The following is a 22,469-nucleotide window of genomic DNA, read 5'->3' as shown; positions in this document are numbered from 1 at the left end:
GCCATTACACAAATCAATGCATATGTTACATAAATAACACTTTCTTGATTATACTACATAATAATTAATACAAATCCCGCTTTTGCGGGATTGTTGGTCTATGGAGCACGATCTGTGGCCACAGTGCTGACCGCAAAGAAAGCGCTGCTCGCCTTTTTCTCCAGACTTCGAGCCTGGAGCCAGAGCAGCGCTGAGCTTAACTTTATGTGGTGTGATCGCTTTAGACAATGAAATTGATAATTACAACTGTAGTGTTGTCATTCCCTTCGCCTGTGCTGCAATCAGGTTTTGTTTTCTCCATTCGTTTAACATAAAATAAATAAAGAAATAAATTTAAAAAATAAAGAAATCTGAAAAATAAGGCGTCTTATTAATTGAGCTGGCAAAATATCCACGTCAAGAATTACTGACGTAAAAAGAGAATAACACTTTTTTAATTATACTACAAAACAATACGACGGCCGCTTTTAACGCTCTATTGGCACGCGTCGTGATTGGTGAGGTTCGTTTTCTTTGCCGTCTTCCTGGCTTCTATGTCGTGAAATGAGGGTGTGTCTGAAGCGGAGTCTGAATATTTATTTATTTATATTGTTTTCACCCGCCACATTTATCAAGGTCACGTCAGGCGTACGCCGGAAATGGGCAGGTGCGCACTGCTTGATACATGTCACGGCAACTTTTGTGTACTTCAAATTTACACCGGAAATTTACGCCACAAGCGCGGAATGTTGATACATGAGGCCCATTGTATGCACAAGAAGAGTGCATGCATCGTTAACCTGCTTTATGTAAGGCGTGTCTGAGTATTTCTCCATGTACATACCAGAATGACTCGGTGCTTGACTTTAAGCCAGGTTTCGGTGCTCTGTGGGCCCTGAGCATGTTACATTTTTAAACCAGCACACCAATGGATGCGCAAATGAGTCCAATGCTAGTCGCTGCTTACACGTCCTGAGCATTGGTCACACTTCATTTGTGCCGGGTGGCAGATGGGACCCTCGTTTTTAAGAATGGGTCATAGTTGGCTAAAGAGGAGGTTTTCACACGACAGCAAACAGGTGCATCCATGGAACTCAGCCACCTGTTGCATATTTCATCCATGCAGGACTGTGAGGACGTTGTTCCTAAGTGCTTGTACGCTTAGCAGTTGACCCCTCGGACCACATGATTACACCGTTGTCCTCGTCACTGCTGTTTGCTGTCTAAATATGTCACTAATGAAGTCAACTGGCTGCAGCATGCGTTGCTCCACATCTCAAAGAGACAAACATGATGTAACAGAATGACACCATCTCGCGCTCCCCAGTTGTCACAGTGCTTCTCAGCTCCGTTTGGACCCATTCAGTGATTCTGTTATTACAGGTTTCAGTGTGTTTGCATCTTCAGACTGATTAGTGACACCAGCAAAGTCGAGATTAGCGAGAGGCGTTGGCGTGCGGGAATCATGCCAACGCCAGCTATAATCCAGAGGTTTGGATTTCATTCATTTCACACATTGGGTTGAATTGTTATTTGAAGCCACCAGTTTTGTCTAGTTTTAGTGTTATATGCTAACAGTAGAAACTAACTGAACTTAAAGTACAGAATTATCTTCTAAACTAGTTCAACAGGTCAGTATGTTTGTTTAAAAAAAAGTGTTTTTAATTTAGAAGAAGTGTTGATTGTTATAATTCTTCACATAAATGTTCATCACAAAAAACCTGACATAGGCTGTGTTCACATTGCAGGCTGAAGTGGCATGGACTAATTATTCCTGGCTTTTCGTGTGAAAAATCACAAGTATTGATTTTCACGTGAATTATAATTCAACAGTAACTAGTGACGCGAGGAAGTTTCTTTTTATGGAATCGGCTGTTTTGGATCTGGTCACATAAAAGATCTGTGTTTTTTGTTTTGGCTTTTCATTTTATCATTCATTTTCAGGCTATTTGGAAGCTTTTGTTGCTAAAGTCATCTTGTTCATTTTGACTGTTTTCTGTTGATTGTTCTGATCTTGGATCAGTTCCTCATTTGGTTTGCCGTTAGTGATGATAAAAGTAGTTTTACACAGCCAGCTCTTTAAGATAAGTTCATTTGGCTCTAAATTTGCTCACATTTCTGTGTCATTTATGCACTCGTTCACCACTTCTTCCTGCAGGAAAGACGCCTTTTGTCTCATTCGGTTCGTGTCGTTAAGCATTCACTGAAACTTCGTGCTCCGTACGGTGCAAAAGAAGAGTTAAATAAATGGTTAGAACTGAACACTAAGGCGAGTGATGTGAATGCAGCCACGTACTGATACGTGTTGGTACTTGAGAAACACGTTGGCGGGTTTGGGAGTCGTTCTTCTTTGTCGTATTGTGTCATACGTGAGTGAGTTTGTCCTGAAGTTGTTACCAAAGGCTGCAACAGGAAGAAGAGTACATAATCGCTGCAAACTGGCAATAATCCAGACCTGGGTTTAATCAGAGTTGCAAAAACTTACTTGATTCTTTTATTATTATTATTATTATGAGTACAAGATGTTCCCTTTTATTAAACTGCCACAATTTGTGCAATTTGAGAATAAGAAAATTCTGATGAGTGAGCTTTTGGTCGTGTGTGTGAATTGTGCTTTGTAGCAAACGTCACTGAAGCTATCCTGAACCTGAACTTTACAGGGGTCATAGTTTGAAAATGTTTTTAATCCCCTTTTATGGTTGGGGTTTTGTGTTAAGCATGCTAAAAAAAAAAAACACTTTTATAAATGTGTATGTAGAAACAACACTGCTGTTAAAAGTTTGGTTTTAAATGGCTATGGGTACAGTTCCGTGACGTATGTCACAGGACTCCATGTCTGAACTGAGATGTCAACATGGACTGAGAGACAGACACAAATAGGGGCGTGCCAATTCAAAAAAGCAGTTCTCACACATGGCTGAGCTCAGCACAAAGTTCTCCAGACTGGCATTTTTTTTTACAGCTCATGAATGGCTCAGTGTACCGCTGGGCCAAGTTGAAAAATTTCGGTTCGACCCGTACCGGTTTGAGCGTGTTCAAAGTTTTCGGTAATTCCGCTGGACTCCCGGCTGCCACGGCACGTGCTTGGCTGAAGGTGGTCTGGCCCAGATGCTGCAATTTTCACACCAAGCAGAGGAAGAGTTAACTCAAAAGGATGAGTTTCTTATTTAATTTTGCAACATTCTGGCTGTGTCCTTTGAGTTTTTAGGATAGTTTTTTTGTTGTTGCTTCTGTTAGCTTGATGAAAATGTGCAACAAGACCCCTTTAAAAAGTTTTATTGTGAAGTTGTAGTCCCTTTTGATTTTTCACTGAATTTACTTTGTGTTCCTTGAAAAAATCTTGAGTAAACTGAAGAAAGGCAGAAGTGAGCCCCCTCTCCCCAATCTATAATGTTGCCACAGAAAGTGTTATGGCGTGTTGTTTCTGTATTTTAACCCCACATGGTCAAAATTCCAAGTATCTTACAGTCGAGATGAGTTTTGATCATATTGGTGATATAAAAATGTGAGTTCTTTATTTGTATACCAAGAAGTAAACCCATAATGCTGAATATAAATCCTGTTTGACCTGTAAATCATAAGAAATCTAAAGGGACTCCAGCTTTAATCAACATTTTGCCCAGGTTTGGAAATCTGCCACTTTTTGCAAACCCTTTGTTACATGAATTTGTATTTTTTTTTTTTTTTTTTTTTACAGATGTGAATGTAAATATGTCTTTCCCCGCTAGAGGGTCACCTGTACGGTACATAACTGTGTGTTTTACGTGGAGCATCATGGGAGCACGTTGGTGTTCCTCTGTGTACTGTCTGGAACCCCCCCCATTACTACCGCTTGAAGAGACTGAAGCTGTAACTGAGTATGACCTTTGACCCCTTCCCGAGTGTCACCGTATTATCCGCAGCAGTCTCACTGTTTATCTGAAACGACACTCGACTTGTAAGTATATGTTGTGATGTCAGATTTTCTCAGCTGGAACCTTCTTTGCACTGTGCTGTAATTCTAATCCCAGCATACACGACGTGATTGGACGACTGCACCGCGACCTATGCATGCTCCATGCACACCATTTAATACATTTAAACCTGTAACCTGTAAATATATGAAGGTGGCTAAGCAGTGTGCGTGGTAAGCACCCAGCCTCGCCACAGTTGGTTTGGCTGAAATGCCTTCTGGAACTTTTTTTTTCCCAAAAATGATACAGTATGCCCTACCAGCAACTTACTGTTGGTGTGATTATTATTATTATTATTGTTGTTTTTAGAATTGTTTTTACTAGACCAAGATTTTAAGTTATATTAACTGCACTCTGTAGAGATAAAAGTAGTCCTAAAATCCTGTCTAGGTTTTGTTTTTTGTACTGCCAGGGCATTGACATTGTTCTCAGTCTCACTGGTTCACTTGCACCCTCTGGTGGAGGAAACTAGAAGCTGTAACCCCCAGGCGGCCTCAGTTTGAGCGCTCTGGTGTCAGAATATTTGACAAAATGTTATCATGCTGCTGTCTGTGGTGCTCTGAGAGCTTTCTCCCGCGCCGTGCATGTGTCTCTGAGGAGTGGGAGCTGCTGTTTGCACCAACACAAAGACGTCTACGTTATACTGTGTATCCGCGACAAACCGATTTGGTTCTACGAAAAGAGACGGAAAAACATAAAGGGAAAACAGCTGTGACACTACAAGACAGCCTGGATGTAAATAAAGAAGCGCTTGCCAAAGTTTGTAAATGCCACAGTGTCTAAAGTGTTTTTATTTTCACCTTCTTGATGTAGACATGGGTGGCTCCAGGGTGATGTTTCTTGGGGCTGTAACTCCCCCACCACAACCTTTAAGAATTTCAGCAAGCCCCATAAAACCTTCCACAACATTAACATTTAGAATTTTCAGCCTATTTGTCACACCACCATTCTCTAACTGATACTACCACCGGTTTCCAATCTAGCCATGAAATTATTAGTTGTAGTTCTGTCTGTTGTCTTGCATGTGAATTTACAATGTGTATGTAGCATACAAGCTTTACAATGTAAGGATCCTCTGGAGTCGCCACTGGATGTGTCTGAAAACATGCAGCGCCAGAAGATTCCCTCATGTTAAACTGTAAGACTACAAGCATAGGGGAGGTGATGGTCTAGTGGTTAAGGTGTTGGGTTTGAGTCCAGAAGATCATGGGTTCAAATCCCCACCTGACTGGAAAATTACTAAGGGCCCTTGGGCAAGGCCTTTAATCCCCTATTGCTCCCGGTGTGTAGTGAGCGCCTTGTATGACAGCACCCTGACCGTCTGATGCAGATGGAAAAGCGCTATATACACTCAACAAAAATATAAACGCAACACTTTTGGTTTTGCTCCCATTTTGTATGAGATGAACTCTAAAACTTTTTCCACATACACAATATCACCATTTCCCTCAAATATTGTTCACAAACCAGTCTAAATCTGTGATAGTGAGCACTTCTCCTTTGCTGAGATAATCCATCCCACCTCACAGGTGTGCCATATCAATCAATCAATCAACTTTTTTCTTATATAGCGCCAAATCACAACAAACAGTTGCCCCAAGGCGCTCCGATATCAAGATGCTGATTAGACACCATGATTAGTGCACAGGTGTGCCTTAGACTGTCCACAATAAAAGGCCACTCTGAAAGGTGCAGTTTTGTTTTATTGGGGGGGATACCAGTCAGTATCTGGTGTGACCACCATTTGCCTCATGCAGTGCAACATCTTCTTCGCATAGAGTTGATCTGGTTGTCAATTGTGGCCTGTGGAATGTTGGTCCACTCCTCTTCAATGGCTGTGCGAAGTTGCTGGATATTGGCAGGAACTGGTACACGCTGTCGTATATGCCGGTCCAGAACATCCCAAACATGCTCAATGGGTGACATGTCCGGTGAGTATGCCGGCCATGCAAGAACTGGGACATTTTCAGCTTCCAAGAATTGTGTACAGATCCTTGCAACATGGGGCCGTGCATTATCCTGCTGCAACATGAGGTAATGTTCTTGGATGTATGGCACAATAATGGGCCTCAGGATCTCGTCACAGTATCTCTGTGCATTCAAAATGCCATCAATAAAATGCACCTGTGTTCTTTGTCCATAACAGATGCCTGCCCATACCATAACCCCACCGCCACCATGGGCCACTCGATCCACAACATTGACATCAGAAAACCGCTCACCCACACAACGCCACACACGCTGTCTGCCATCTGCCCGGGATTCATCCATGAAGAGAACACCTCTCTAACGTGCCAAACGCCAGCGAATGTGAGCATTTGCCCACTCAAGTCGGTTACGACGACGAACTGGAGTCAGGTCAAGACCCCGATGAGGACGACGAGCATGCAGATGAGCTTCCCTGAGATGGTTTCTAACAGTTTGTGCAGAAATTCTTAGGTTATGCAAACCGATTGTTTCAGCGGCTGTCCGAGTGGCTGGTCTCAGACGATCTTGGAGGTGAACATGCTGGATGTGGAGGTCCTGGGCTGGTGTGGTTACACGTGGTCTGCGGTTGTGAGGCTGGTTGGATGTACTGCCAAATTCTCTGAAACGCCTTTGGAGACAGCTTGTGGTAGAGAAATGAACATTCAATACACGAGCAACAGCTCTGGTAGACATTTCTGCTGTTAGCATGCCAATTGCACGCTCCCTCAAATCTTACGACATCTGTGGCATTGTGCTGTGTGATAAAACTGCACCTTTCAGAGTGGCCTTTTATTGTGGACAGTCTAAGGCACACCTGTGCACTAATCATGGTGTCTAATCAGCATCTTGATATGGCACACCTGTGAGGTGGGATGGATTATCTCAGCAAAGGAGAAGTGCTCACTATCACAGATTTAGACTGGTTTGTGAACAATATTTGAGGGAAATGGTGATATTGTGTATGTGGAAAAAGTTTTAGATCTTTGAGTTCATCTCATACAAAATGGGAGCAAAAGTGTTGCATTTATATTTTTGTTGAGTGTAAATGCAGTCCATTTAATTATTGCAGCAGCATAGCAGAGCTAAAGGTGTCGACTTTCATCTTTAATTTCAAGGTATTTACACTTAGCCCACTCAAAATCAATTCAAGGTCAGCGGTGTTATATAAAATCCCCGGAGTGAGTTGTAATCTGTTCCTGTGGTCGCCATCTGTGGAGATGTAAACCACAGAAATGTCGAATTCAGGAATATCAGAAAATGAAAATCTTTCACCATATTCAAGAAATACACATTTAGAACATTTGGCCAGATCAAGAACACCATCAAGAAGTAGTCTTATTTGTCACAGTCCATTAAAAACAGGCAGCGGGAGCCTTAGTGGTGAAACTCGTACAAATCCTTTCTATGTGCTTGTGCGGAACCAAAACAATCATAACTTTATGCTTTATTTTTGTGATTTGGTGTATTTCTGTATGCAAACATCCTGCATCCAGCAGGTGGCAGGAGTGTACAGGACATTAAACAGTTTTTTAGATTAACCTGGTGCATCAAATTTCACCAAATCTGAAAAGGTTGTGTGTTTCTAATTTGTTGAGTTAAAAGGTGACAGCATTTAGTGCTGTTATGTTAACAGACAGCAGAAGGCAGACTTCTTTAACTATTCAGTCAAAATGTCTTTTATGGGGCACATACCTTGGCTCAGAATGACTACAAATAAACTCAGCAGTGACTCCAGTAGCTTGACTAAATACAAATGTCTGGATAAAATTCTGCACTTGGAGCAACTCAAATGTGCTGTGACAAAAAACAAAAAAAAAGTTTAAATATTTACCTCACTAACTCTTACACTGTGATTACAAACTTTCCAGACTTTTAAGCTTTTTTTTTTTTTTTGCTCATATGCTGAGCTCCAGATATTGTGAAAACTCTTGACTTAAAATGTATTTGGAATGTTGACATCCTGTAACATACCGATTGCTTAAGAGCACTGTGGTGTGCTGCGACATCGTGTCGACTCTGCTCGTGGGTCACGTTTCCTGCCAGAGGAAGGTGGATGTCAGACGTAGTAAAACAAGCTGTTTTATTTTTCAATGATCTGACTGCAGGGAAGTAGTTGGAGAATTTTCCACATAAAAAAACTGCTATAGTGCTTTTTGTTTGTTTGTTTTTTAACTTGTGCCTGTTTCTTCATTTTATGCACAAATCCTAACCTGGTGTGTTTAAATAATAATAATAATAAAAAAAACTCCACAGTGTGGGACTGAATCTCTGGGGGACACACGCCAGGATGAGAAGGTGCGCTGTGCCGGGTGTGACTCCCACCTCACAGACCCTCTTTCATTCTGCTCCTGTTATTCTCCTGAGTCACCACCCCTCTCAGGCACTCGTTTTCAGGGAGGGGAGGTGAAGGCTGTGAAGTAACCCATTCAGCTCAGTCTACACCATCATGGTTAGGGAGGTGCAACCCTCCCTCTGGGCGCCGGCTTTGCTTCTTTCCCCAAAAGACGCATGTGTGCAGAATACCAACTCCAGGGTGGCCTGAGCCAGGGCAGAGAATGACTGACTTAATATGAGGAGATGGGGTGGGGCAGGAGGCTTCAGAACAAACCACAGTAAAGCTTTGAGACCCGATGACGACAGGGCTCGGTTCTGAACCCTTCTCTCTCCACCGTGCTGATTTTTCTTCTTCAGCTCTACCGAACACGAGAGTAAGGGTTTGAACAAGCTAAACACAGCTGAGTAGAAAAGCACCCTTTAATTAATACTTCTTAAAAACAGCAACGACTTAAAGAAAAAGGCAGACGATGGCTTTTGGTTGATTCCAGTATCATCATCCTCAATCTTCTAACCTCAAGACTTACGGCTCAATTTTTTCCTTTCTCTCACCGTAAACTTATTAACATCATTAAACAATGAAGGTTCTCTGGGTTTTTTAAGTCTTGAACTTTGCTCGCCTTCTGTAATAACGTCGTGGTATAAGTTACATTTCCTCATTTGAGGAGTTGTGGGAGGAGGTGCCCCCGGTGACTCACTGTTTCCTGTCAGTGAGACATGACAGCATTTTCTTTCATTTTTTTTTTTTAAGTTGTTGACTCACAAATGAAATTCTGTTTGGCTTTCTGGGTGGAGTACCGAGCAGAGACGCCAGCTTTCACCTGCAGTATACAAGCGTATGTATGTTTCAGTGCCCTTGAGCAAGAGACTGCGGCTTGTTGACTTGTCACTGACTTCTCTCCTCTGAAACGAGCGCCTCACATTGTTCATTCTCCTTGAGCACTTCTTAGTTCCCCTGTACATATACCACGTGTCAATACTGCAGTCTGACCACTAGGTGCTGTTGGCCTGCTCTTGTTCAAACAGAGCCATTGCCAGATGGGAGCGTGACCCCAAACCCTCCAGGTTGCTGAGCACGCAGCGGTGGTAGATGTCCTCGCTGAAGCGTGGGTTGCAAGCTCGTCGCACATATTTCTGGACCAGTGCAGGCTCTACTGCTCGGAACACGTGTAGTCCTGAGTAGCGGACAAATATATCGTAGACATCCATGCTCTCCAGCAGCTCCTCGTTGTCCAAGATGCTAGCCGCCATCTTGGTTCGCGCCGTCATGTAGTCAGCATTGTAAAAGCAGGCCTCGTCAAACACGTGGCGGTCAAAGTGGCCGTCTCTCAGTGACTCAGAGGAGAAAGAAGAGGCGGCGGAGGGCTGCTGGTCTCGGTAGACAACAGCAGGGTTGTACTCTTGGAAGTGGATGGGGAAGAAGACCTGCCAGTTGCTGATGGCGTTCATTCTACAGCGATTCAGAAAGTCGCCGTTGACCTCTGTCCACACGCTGGCCAGGAAAAACAGCGTGTCTACCGGATGCTTCTTAGAAATTATGTCCATTAGCTTCACCTGTGAAGGCACCTCTGTTTTGACGCTGATCCAGGGGATCTTTACATCCCCGTAGCGCTTCTCCACCTCACCGATCATGGCTTTGATACCAGCAAAGACATCGGTCTGGCTGACTCGCTGAGCATCGAAGGGATCGTAGATGAACAAAAATGTCAGCAAAACATTGTCGTGTGTGTCCAGAGTGTTCATCACGTACATGTCGAGGAAATTACCAACATAGTCCTGATCCTGGGCAGTGACGGGCAAGATGAGCTGCACCCGCGTTGCCTCTGTCACGTAAGGCATGGGGATGATCTCAACTGCACTGAGAGGTCGCAACAGGTTCACCCGTTTTGCAATGACTTGGCTGTGGCCCTTCTGAGTGTAGGCCTCAAGTGCAAGATCCAGCACATACTCCATACCGCGCGTGGGGTCAAAGCGCCTGTAGCCATTCAGGAGACGCCGCTTGAGGAAACGCAGTTGCGGCTGATAGCGCTCATTGAGGCGCTCCACTGCGATCTCCAGGATGGCATTCACATCGGCACGGTCAGCCCCCCTCATCTCACACTTTGGGGAGCTGTCGACGCACGAGTAAATGTGTTCCTCTGTGAAATACTCCCAGTTTATGACCTCAAAACGTGTCTTCGGTTTGAAGGGAGAAGTGATTCCGACAGGCCATGTGACTCCGGCCTTACCCTCTGGTGTCAAGTCACTCAGGTTGTTGATCTGCATCTATTGAGCACAAAGAACAAATAAATGCAAACTAGGGTAGTCCATAAAAATGGTCAAAATTTTTTTTTCAAAAAACTTCAAGTCTCACCCTCTAAATTTGTTGTACCTAACATAAAAACACATCATGTACAATTTCATAAAACTCTAATAATTTTTACTGGTAGCACACAGCCCTTAAAGATTTTGCTCGCAATAACTTTGTCATATAGTATGGTCATTTCCACATATTTCCAAATTATTTCTGTCAGTTTAATATTGATATGTCAGGACAGAAATTATGGCAATACATTGGAAAATCAAATCTTTTCATATCCCATAAAATAGTTAACACTAAAACATGAATTGTGAGATGCAGTTCTTCTCGTACATGTATCATGCTCCTACAATACCTACATACTGGGGTAGGGAAGATTTTGTAACAATCAAACATTGCATTTTCATTTTATTGATGAAATACTGTTTCATTATTGATAAATTTAAATAAGTCTATGCTTTATATATTTCCACATATATTTTGATCTAGCTCCAAACAATAATATTCTTTATGCCTTGCAGTACTTAATATTCAAAAAGGTATGAATCAGCACAAGAACCAATTATACAGCTGTGTACATCCTTTACATGATAATGATATTTAAGTTGCTTGCATCATGACCAAGACTTGTTGCCGTTTCAGTCAGAATATAGGTGGCACTTCTGTCTGTTGTTTTGGTCCTATCCAATGCTGCTGCAAGTCCTGGTGTTACAACAGCTTTAATTTTACTGGCTTTTTGTGGCACTGGCATAACAAATTCATCTGGACTTTCTGTGTTCTCTTCACTCTGGCTGGAGACAGTGTCAGGTAGTGAGACATTAGATGGTCCAGGCTCCTCCAGTTTCTCTTTGTATTTTGCTTCTGCAGCTTTCCTTTTTTCTGCTCTTTGTTCTTTGGCAGTTTGTATTTTATCTATGCCTGTCATGCATCCGCTACCTTTCTCTCGCTGAGCAAGTAGGAACTGTCTGTCATCTTCAAACTTTATCATTGTTAGGACATCCTGATGTGCCATGTCAAACAAGTCCTCCAAAGATTCACAAAACAGTTTCATCTTTCTTCTGCTTGTCTGTATTGCGATTCTTGGTCTTTTTCAATGTTTTCCATTTTCCGAACACCTTTTCTAACTTTGTGATCAGATGCTGCTTTGCCCTCAGTGGGATTCTAGCTCTCTCCCAAAAAGGAATTGCCATGTCTATAGAGGTCACAGCAGCATCATGGACAGTTTTCTTCAAATCAGTGTGTTTGAAGAAAAATACCTTGAGTATTTGCCCATTTGAGGGCAATTTGTTTCCCTTTATTTCAGTCGGTGGAACCAATAAGGTATACAAATGTTCTACTTCTAGCAGCTGACATGTTTTACTGAAGTTTCCACTTAATGGTTAAGCATGTTAAGTCAGCAAGTGTCTCTTTTTACATTTATCTCATGTTAGATTCACTATCACCAAAGATCTGAAAGAAAAGAAGCTGTGAATTGAAGCAAAATTTTCAGCTTGTAGCCTAAAATAACATTTTTGAAAGTATGTTGTTTGTGAGAAATATTTAAACCCAGGTATAGTTTTAAATTGAATATAAAATTATACTTTAGTTACACTCAGGTGGTTAACTTCTATCCTCTTTATAAGTGATGTGATTAGATACTGGATAATGGATAACCTATTGCACGGGCACTCGGGCAGCAATAAAAAAAAAAAGTAGTGGCCTTGGCACCCAATCCAATATAGGCCAAGGCAAGTCACCTCATTTCTAACGTGTGGCATCGGCCACACCTGCTCCTAATTTCCACAATGCATTTGATAATATTTATTGCCTGCAAAAACATCAGAAATGTCAAAGTGGCAGCATGGTGTGCTACACAAGCACATCAAAGTTGGCTTTTGTATTGATCTGGAGCATTAAAGTCTATCAAATTTTAATCACTTCATCCTCATATACACCTTTATTATACCTCAATATCATCAGAGGGAGTTTTTCCTTACCACTGTCGCCTGTGCGCTTGCTCTAGTCTAGGGGTTGGTAAGGTTGGTAAAGCGCCTTGAGGCAGCTTTGTTGTGATTTGGCGCTGTATGAACAAAATAACGTCAAGTGAATTGAAATTGAATTTGGTGATTTACAAGTGTATCTGTTTTTGTCTGTGTTTAGTTTTCATTCCTCACTTCCAGTTTTGATAGCTCCCTGTCTGTTTTCACTTTCTTTACTCCTGCGTTAGTGCACACCAGTTATTTTCTGAGTTTTCCCTTGTACATAAAAGCCTCTCTCATGCGTCTCATTGTGCCAGTACGCCTTACGCATTTGCCAAGTTGATTTTCATTCCACTTTCCTAGTGATCTCTCATTGCCGACCAGTGTTTTATTCTAGTGCCTGAACCCTTTCTGCCTCCTTACTTCTTGGACACCTTCTCCTTGCTGATGGTCATCTTTGATTTTAACTTTGGCTTCTTGAAACTACACTGATTAAAGAACCGTGTACCTAACTTTTGTCGTCATCTCTATAACTAGAATGTAACATTCTCATCCCTGATAAATCACCTCATTCCTTGTCTTGGCAAATATTATATCAGTCAAGAATTCCTACCTTGGCTGAAAACTGGGTGTGGTAAACTTTTAAGGAGCTCATTGCTGCAGCGGGGCTATCAAACAAGAACTGTCTGGCACATCACAAACCTGCAGCTGCTGTATTTGGACATATGTCCATTCCAGCTCCATCTGGCTGAAGCGTTTATGGAGGCGGTACATCAGATTTGGTTCTGATACAGGATGGACTGTGAAGGCGTTTTTGAACTGCGTGCTGTCTTCACGCTCAGGATCTGCATTTTTCCCGAGCTCAAAGTAACGATAGCTCATTTCCTGTGTGTCACACAAACAATGATTAAAAAAAAATGTTACTGGGCTCATTCAGTCAGTAAACCTGTGTAAAAATATGTGAAACCATGCCACCACGCTTGTATTCATGTGTCATGACCGTGTACTTACCTGGTGGACCTCCACACAGCTGAGACCTAAGTAATCAATAATACAGCGGCCCAGCCACTCATCAGGCCTCACGCTCAGGATGTCATTACGACACATGTCAAGGTGTGGCTGCAAACGTGCCAGCAGACTGCGTGACAACAGGTAGCCGTAGCCACCGTGACAGTAGCGTGCCTTCTCCTCCCCGCCAATGAACTCCTCAGCCCTTCCCATATACAGGTCCTGACCGGCACTGAGATGACCCACCAGCTCCGACAGACGATTTGCCTGCATGTAGGTGTCATCCTGGGCGATGAGGAACCAGTCATAGTCTGAGCCATAATGCTGATGGAGGTGACGCACTGTCTCGTACATCAGCCATACTGGACGGTCGTCGCCATGGGCGACAACAGTCATGCCATGGGGTAACTTGGGGCTACGCAGGCCTGTGAAGAAGAAGGTGCGATGGAAATGGTGGGCAACTGTGCGGTTCACGGCCACAGCCAGCGTGTTCAGGGTCGCCCGAGAGGTCAGCACGCCCACCAGAAGTTGCTCTTTGATGCCCAGTTCAGTGTGAATGTACCGAGTTCTGGAGAGACAAACGTGCACAACAAGAGGAATGAGAGGGTTTCCAAGGACAGAATATTAAAAAACAAAACAACAACAGGACAACAACAGACAGGACTGATGTTTACACAAATTGAAACAAGAGGAAAAATTATGAAATGCAAATTAATCGTGCACAAGGTGTGTGAAGCCTGAGTTTTCCCACACAGATGTACTGCTCACTATCTACAGAGCTGATACACCGAACATCACTCAGCGCATTCCAGTTACTGTAGGAGCAATTTAGAAGTAAGCCTGTTAAAAATAAATCCCTGGGAATTAAATGATCTCAACAGCTTCTTAAAAGCATTCAGTTAAGAAATAAAGCAAAATGATGCCTGGAACTGACTGACTGAATAATTCCTGACAACTATTACGATAATCACTTATCAAGAAAAAAACAAACAAACATGAGGGTCAATTGAGAAATTTTGAGCCTGACCCAGAAAACATAAGGTGTCTATCTCTATCTTTGACATTCTGAGAAACCAACATTTGTAGAGAATGTATGAAGTTATGACTCACTGGGTGCAATGTTGAGAAATGTCAGTGTCTCAGGATGCAAAAGATGGAGAACCACGCCCTACTTTTCTGGGTCTGGCTCAAAATTTCTCTCCCCCCTCGTACAATTCATCCACATTGTTGAAAAAGAGAGACTGCAGCTACAGTAGTGTTCAGAATAATAGTAGTGCTATGTGACTAAAAAGATTAATCCAGGTTTTGAGTATATTTCTTATTGTTACATGGGAAACAAGGTACCAGTAGATTCAGTAGATTCTCACAAATCCAACAAGACCAAGCATTCATGATATGTACACTCTTAAGGCTATGAAATTGGGCTATTAGTAAAAAAAAAAAAAGTAGAAAAGGGGGTGTTCACAATAATAGCAGCATCTGCTGTTGACGCTACAAACTCAAAACTATTATGTTCAAACTGCTTTTTTAGCAATCCTGTGAATCACTAAACTAGTATTTAGTTGCATAACCACAGTTTTTCACGACTTCTTCACATCTGCGAGGCATTAATTTTGTTGGTTTGGAACCAAGATTTTGCTCGTTTACTATTGTGTTTGGGGTCATTGTCTTGTTGAAACACCCATTTCAAGGGCATGTCCTCTTCAGCATAAGGCAACATGACCTCTTCAAGTATTTTGACATATCCAAACTGATCCATGATACCTGGTATCATGGATCAATATCGCAATATCTCTAAAATTAGAAAGGTCTTGTCTCAGAGTGATGCTGAAAAACTAATTCATGCATTTATTTCCTCTAGGCTGGACTATTGTAATTCATTATTATCAGGTTGTCCTAAAAGTTCCCTGGAAAGCCTTCAGTTAATTCAAAATGCTGCAGCTAGAGTACTGACAGGGACTAGGAGAGAGCATATTTCACCCATATTGGCCTCTCTTCACTGGCTTCCTGTTAATTCTAGAATAGAATTTAAAATTCTTCTTCTTACTTATAAGGTTTTGAATAATCAGGTCCCATCTTATCTTAGGGACCTCTTAGTACCATATCACCCCAATAGAGTGCTTCGCTCTCAGACTGCAGGCTTACTTGTAGTTCCTAGGGTTTGTAAGAGTAGAATGGGAGGCAGAGCCTTCAGCTTTCAGGCTCCTCTCCTGTGAAACCAGCTCCCAATTCGGATCAGGGAGACAGACACCCTCTCTACTTTTAAGATTAGGCTTAAAACTTTCCTTTTTGCTAAAGCCTATAGTTAGGGCTGGAACAGGTGACCCTGAACCATCCCTTAGTTATGCTGCTATAGACTTAGACTCCTGGGGGGAGGGGGTTCCCATGATGCACTGAGTGTTTCTTTCTCTTTTTGCTCTGTATGCACCACTCTGCATTTAATCATTAGTGATTGATCGCTGCTCTCTTCCACAGCGTGTCTTTTTCCTGATTCTCTCCCCTCAGCCCCAACCAGTCCCAGCAAAAGACTGCCCCTCCCTGAGCCTGGTTCTGCTCGAGGTTTCTTCCTGTTAAAAGGGAGTTTTTCCTTCCCACTGTCACCAAGTGCTTGCTCACAGGGGGTCGTTTTGACCGTTGGGGTTTTTCTGTAATTATTGTATGGCTTTTGCCTTACAATATAAAGTGCCTTGGGGCAACTGTTTCTTGCTCCACATGACACAAAACTAAAGTCATTTCAAATGGCAACTTTCTGGCTTTAAGAAACACTAAGAAATCAGGAAAAAAAATTGTGGCAGTCAGTAACAGTTACTTTTGTAGACCAAGCAGAGGGAAAAAAATATGGACTCACTCAATTCTGAGGAAAGAATTATGGAATCACCCTGTAAATTCAGGCTTTCAAAGAGAAAAACATGTTCAACAGGTGCTAGCTTCATCCTTAAATAGGGGACACCTGATTCACACCTGTTTGTTCCACAAAACTGACAAACTCACTGACTGAATGCCACACTACTATTATTGTGAACACCCCCATTCTACTTTTTTTTTTACTAATTGCCCAATTTCATATCCTTAAGAGTGTGCATATCATGAATGCTTGGTCTTGTTGGATTTGTGAGAATCTACTGAATCTACTTGTACCTTGTTTCCAATGTAACAATAAGAAATATACTCTTTTTATCTATCTTTTTAGTCACACAGCACTACTATTATTCTGAACACTACTGAATATCACAACAAATTGAGCATCTTTGGGTTTCGGACAAAATGATACCTGAAATCATAACTTTGAGCTCCAGGAAACCACAATGGCCATTTTCAAAATAGAAAGGCTTCTTTGAGTGTAATGGTATGCTTCAGTGTCTCAAACATGGATGCTCGCAATAGTCAATGTAATATTTTCCATAGTTTGAGCACACATAAACTTCACAGTTTAGTGTCAATGTCTGTTGTTTGACTATAGTCCAATTCTGGGTGTCCATGACAACTGCCACAGAAAATTTCAGGCCTCTACGTCCATTATTTGCTGAGATATTCTACCTTGAACATGGCTCCAGAACTGACGGCCATAATTTTTGTCTGAAAAACAGCAGACCCCACGCACACTAAATTGGCCATATCTCAGAAACTACTTGGCCCACAGGCCTCAAACTTCAGATTTGTTGTTCTGAATAGTCTGGGAATATTTGATTAAAATTTGAAGAAAATCTGAGACAAAGTGCGTGAGGCCCTCGTTGAACTGACATGGAATGACCCTCATCAACATCAGCTTCAGGTGGTAATGTGAACACAACGAAGAACAGGTCCTAGACTCACCTGAGGACTTTCTTGTGTGGTTTGTTTGGATCTTTGTGATAGGGAATGATACGCGGTTGGAACTCGTCATTCCCACCTCCATCCCTGGACTCCCGCTGAGCCTCTCCTCTGGCCAGGTAAAGCCTCCCATTGTCCAGTCCATCTCTGCAAGAATTATCCACATCCCCTTGTGTCCAGGACACCATCAACAGGCTCAGACTACATCCTAGCGACAGCCCGAGGATCAGGGGCAAAGCAGGCCTGAACAGGGCCAAAAATGAGGACAGGCGCATATCTGACAAATCCGAAGCAGTCCTAAGAGTTTACATTCAAATGTTCAACTCGAAATGCCCTTTGGACTTGGTTAGACTGCCAAAAAGGTGCTGTGCACCTATTTGTCTCTATACTATTCACAGATTATGCGGTAATTTAATGTTCTACTCTACAGAACTATTTTAATGTGACATTACTTTGTGATCATTCTTGAGCCTAATATTTTGAACACTATTATTTAATTTGCATTACTGTACAATTTTTTAACCAGTGATCAAACTTAGTTTATGTGGCATATTGTCTCTTCCCGCTTTATCCACATAGTTCATAATCACTTTAATAAGCAAAGATACTTGCTTAATTAAGAAAATAAATAATAGTTACAGAAAATAATGTCTTTACTATAAATAAGGTGTTATTTTACCCTGTATTAAATAAATATGGGCTGTGTACACCTAGCATTACAATATAAGCTTTCTTACATTAAAAATTACATCTAAATAGTCCAGGTTTTTTTCTATTTAAGTCTGTCGTCCGGCTGAAGTGCTTTACATTAGTTACTGTCAAATAGTTAAACGAGCTGCTAACTTTAATTAGCTGAACTAATGTTAGCTAACACTACATTCAAAGTGAGCTAACACTACACGACACGACCAGGTAAAGTTAACGCTTTATGACTAATTAATAATATTAATATGCTTTAAAAAAAACACGAAGGCAGAGAGGCTTTAAAAAAATAATACCGCTCTGTTTACTTTAACCTCAGCGCTACCTCACAGGAACAAACGCCAAAAATCACGCTAGCACGTTAGCATCAAGTCCGTTGTTCAGAGTCCAGATGTCTTCATTTCTCCAGCCCTGATTCAAATCCATACATCCAGATTTTCGTTGTTAATGTAACCGAATAGTCCGCTTTGACCACACACGTCGCCCATTTTTTTCCCACTCTTCCGGCTTCACCGGAGAGAAGAAATGTGCTGCTTCCCCCTCTCAACGTAACATTACCGCTCGTCCTGCAGCATCACCTCCCAGGCTGAGCGCTTAAAGCCACGCAAAACATACAGCAACAGCACAACACTCACGATTTAACATGCTAATCTTGCTTTCCCCCAGTATTATCACTAAAGTAGAAAGCGATTTTCGTCCAATATGTTAAAAAAATAGTTCATCAGAGGTGGTTGGCTCAACACCCCCTGCTCTAAATAAGCTCATTATTTGCCATCCATCCATCCATTTTCTTCCGCTTTATCCGGAGCCGGGTCGCAGGGGCAGCAGCTCAAGCAAAACCGCCCAGACCTCCCGATCCACACACCTCCCCCAGCTCCTCCGGGGGAACCCCAAGGCGTTCCCAAGCCAGCCGAGAGATGTAGTCCCTCCAGCGTGTCCTGGGTCTTCCCCGGGGCCTCCTCCCGATGGGACATGCCCGGAACACCTCTCCAGCGAGGCATCCAGGGGGCATCCGGAAAAGATGCCCAGGCCACCTCAACTGGCTCCTTTCAATTTGGAGGAGCAGCGGCTCGACTCCGAGCTCCTCCCGAGTGACCGAGCTACTCACCCTATCTCTAAGGGAACGCCCAGCCACCCTGCGGAGGAAACTCATCTCGGCTGCTTGTACTCGCAATCTCGTTCTTTGGGTCATGAGCCAAATCTCATGACCATAGGTGAGGATCGGAACGTAGATCGATCGGTAAATCGAGAGCTTTGCCCCCCTACTCAGCTCTCTCTTCACCACGACGGTCCGATACAGCGACCGCATCACTGCAGATGCTGCACCGATCCGTCTGTTGATCTCACGCTCCATCCGTCCCTCACTCGTGAGCAAGACCCCGAGATACTTAAACTCCTCCACTTGAGGCAAGGACACTCCACTGACCTGAAGAGGGCAAAGCACCATGTACACCAATAGATATGTAAAGGGGACGCTGTGTGGGTGCAAAGGAAGAGTAGTTAAGGGCACAGGTATGAGCAGCCCACCTCTCTCATTCCGCTACTGGTCCTCAACATGGATAGTCCGCGGGCCAACATGGGTATATGTTCACACACACACACACATTTTTAAGAGAATATGAATGACAATGCAAAAACTTTTTTCACTCAAGGTTAGTGGTTGGGTGAAGCCATTTATTGTCAAACAACTGTTTCCTCTTTTTAAATCAAAATGACAAGAGAACTACCCAAATGCCCCTGATCCAAAGTTTACATACCCCTCTTCTTAACCCTTTAACATCAATGACAGCTTGGAGCCTTTTGTGGTAGTTTTGGACGAGGCTCTCTGATGGTAAAGCTGCCACTGAATATGTCTTGGACTTTATTTACATTAATTACAAAGAAATACAAACAGTATGGCACTTTATGGTAAATGACCACCAGTTGTTTACAAGCTGACTTGACACTTGACTTGGGACTTGCTGATTCATGACTTGAGAGTGACTTTATGGTGACTTCGTCCCACCTCTGTCTGTAACCTTAAATACCTCAGTGAGGAATTTTCGTGTTTTTGCCTTAAGAAAAATAGTGATTATAGGTATGTCTACGTATTTGTTGTGTGAAACCAGGTAGTACATCCCAAAATTTTCAATGTTCACATCCGATTTCCTTAACGGGACACTCTAAGGCTTCAGAAAGTATAGGTTCGTAGAGCTGTGTGTGTGTGTGTGTGTGTGTGGGGGGGGAGGGGGGTTGCACATATACCCATGTTGGTCCGCGGACAATCCATGTTGGGGACCAGTAGCGGAATGAGAGAGGTGGGCTGCTCATACCTGTGCCCTTAACTACTCTTCCTATGCACCCACACAGCATCCCCTTTACATATCTATTGGTGTACATGGCAAATAATGAGCTTATTTAGAGCAGGGGGTGTTGAGCCACCCAGCACCCCCCCCCCCCCCCATGGCTATGTCTCTGCAGGTTGATGACTTGAAAATGACTTGACAGTGACCTCTGGTTACAGGTTATGGAAATGTTGTAGTTCAGATGCAATAGCACAATAGCAATATTCTTAGTGTAAAACAATGTTAAAATGTTGAAGTATTAAAGCATTATTAACTGAGTGTGAGGTCTGTACAGGACAATATCAGACCGAGGTGAACTCGGTCCGTACAAAAAGGACCAAGGTCTGATATTCCCGTACAGACTGAGCAAGCAAGGTTGATAATTCATTTATTGTATGGCTTGTTATGTGGGCCGCTGAAGAGGAGGTACTGCTGGCCCACCACCAGAGGGCGCCCTGCCTGAAATGCAGGCTTCAGACAAGAGGGGACGTCGGAGCGACCGGGAGTGACAGCTGTCACTCATCAACAGCACCAGCTGTCACTCATCATTACCACATCACCATAAAAGCCGGGCAGCAGCTCCACCTCGCTGCAGAGATATCATCTACTACTTAGGTAATATTCTCTGCTGTGACTTACGTCTGATTTGTTTTGCAGCCGTTTTTCCTGTGGTGCACTCTGCTGGGTTGGCGTATAGTGAGAGAAGCGACGTCTTCGCCTCTCACTCCATCCAGATAAGTGGTAACAGGAGCTGCTAGTGTGTTCCTACTTCGGAGGTGGAGGTGCTCCCTCCCGGAGGAACTGTATCTGTGTGTGAGGACTGTCTCTGCTTCCTGCCAGCAGTACCAGGTCTGACAGCTGGAGACGGTGGCCACCTGGAGATTCAGGACTTGTCGGCTCCGGTGTTCTTCGGATCCGTTGGTGGTGGAAGCCGTGTGGGACCCGGCTCTTCTCTGGACGGACGTCTTCTATCCTCGACCCTGCCCACACGTCACTTTTCGTATAATTGACTATCATTCTCAAACTGCATTTGTCTGTATTCCGTTGTGCACAATTTGCAACATTAAATTGTTATATTTTGGCTTATCCATTCATTCATTTACGTCCCCTGTTGTGGGTCCGTGTCACTACACTTTCCCAACAGGATATCTTGGCCAACGTCATGGATCCCGAGGGGCGTCAACCATCGGATGAACCACCAATGGAAACGCTAGGTGCACAGGCGCCAGCAGGAGGCTGCAGCAAATCTTAACCACCTTCACTGCTCGGTTGGACTTGGTATAAAGTGAATAAAATTGGTCCTAGCACAGAACCTTGTGGAACTCCATAATTAACTTTAGTCTGTGAAGAAGATTCCCCATTTACATGAACAAACTGTAATCTATTAGACAAATATGATTCAAACCACCGCAGCGCAATGCCTTTAATACCTATGACATGCTCTAATCTCTGTAATAAAATTTTATGGTCAACAGTATCAAAAGCAGCACTGAGGTCCAACAGAACAAGCACAGAGATAAGTCCACTGTCCGAAGCCATAGCTGTTTTACAACTACCCTCTCAAGAATCTTTGAGAGAAAAGGAAGGTTGGAGATTGGCCTATAATTAGCTAAGATAGCTGGGTCAAGTGATGGCTTTTTAAGTAATGGTTTAATTACTGCCACCTTAAAGGCCTGTGGTACATAACCAACTAACAAAGATAGATTGATCATATTTAAGATTGAAGCATTAAATAATGGTAGGACTTCCTTGAGCAGCCTGGCAGGAATGGGGTCTAATAAGCATGTTGATGGTTTGGATGAAGTAACTAATGAAAATAACTCAAACAGAACAATCGGAGAGAAAGAGTCTAACCAAATACCGGCATCACTGAAAGCAGCCAAAGATAACGATACATCTTTGGGATGGTTATGAGTAATTTTTTCTCTAATAGTCAAAATTTTGTTAGCAAAGAAAGTCATGAAGTCATTACTAGTTAAAGTTAATGGAATACTCAGCTCAATAGAGCTCTGACTCTTTGTCAGCCTGGCTACAGTGCTGAAAAGAAACCTGGGGTTGTTCTTATTTTCTTCAATTAGTGATGAGTAGAAAGATGTCCTAGCTTCACGAAGGGCTTTCTTATAGAGCAACAAAC

General features: G+C 42.9%; 1 protein-coding gene and 1 long non-coding RNA gene across 2 annotated transcripts; one reads left to right on the top strand and one right to left on the bottom strand.

Annotated features, from left to right (window-relative positions):
- Nucleotides 1-2,521: 2,521 nt before the first annotated feature.
- Nucleotides 2,522-4,705, top strand: LOC117507388. The gene is made up of 2 exons (XR_004559705.1): nt 2,522-4,465; nt 4,499-4,705. It is a non-coding gene; the product is annotated as an uncharacterized LOC117507388 (long non-coding RNA).
- A 3,935-nt stretch (nt 4,706-8,640) lies between these two features.
- On the bottom strand, nt 8,641-18,074 carry chpf2 (chondroitin polymerizing factor 2). Its single transcript, XM_034167188.1, has 4 exons — nt 17,313-18,074; nt 13,503-14,067; nt 13,194-13,376; nt 8,641-10,499 (listed from the first exon to the last, which is right to left on the bottom strand). Exons 1-4 carry the CDS (start codon nt 17,582-17,584, stop codon nt 9,228-9,230), a joined length of 2,292 nt encoding a protein of 763 aa, XP_034023079.1. The 5' UTR covers nt 17,585-18,074; the 3' UTR covers nt 8,641-9,227.
- Between the last annotated feature and the right edge of the window lie 4,395 nt (nt 18,075-22,469).

Source organism: Thalassophryne amazonica, chromosome 1 (assembly GCF_902500255.1).
Source record: "Thalassophryne amazonica chromosome 1, fThaAma1.1, whole genome shotgun sequence".
Taxonomy (NCBI): Eukaryota; Metazoa; Chordata; class Actinopteri; order Batrachoidiformes; family Batrachoididae; genus Thalassophryne; species Thalassophryne amazonica.
This window is presented reverse-complemented; position numbering and strand designations above follow the sequence as displayed.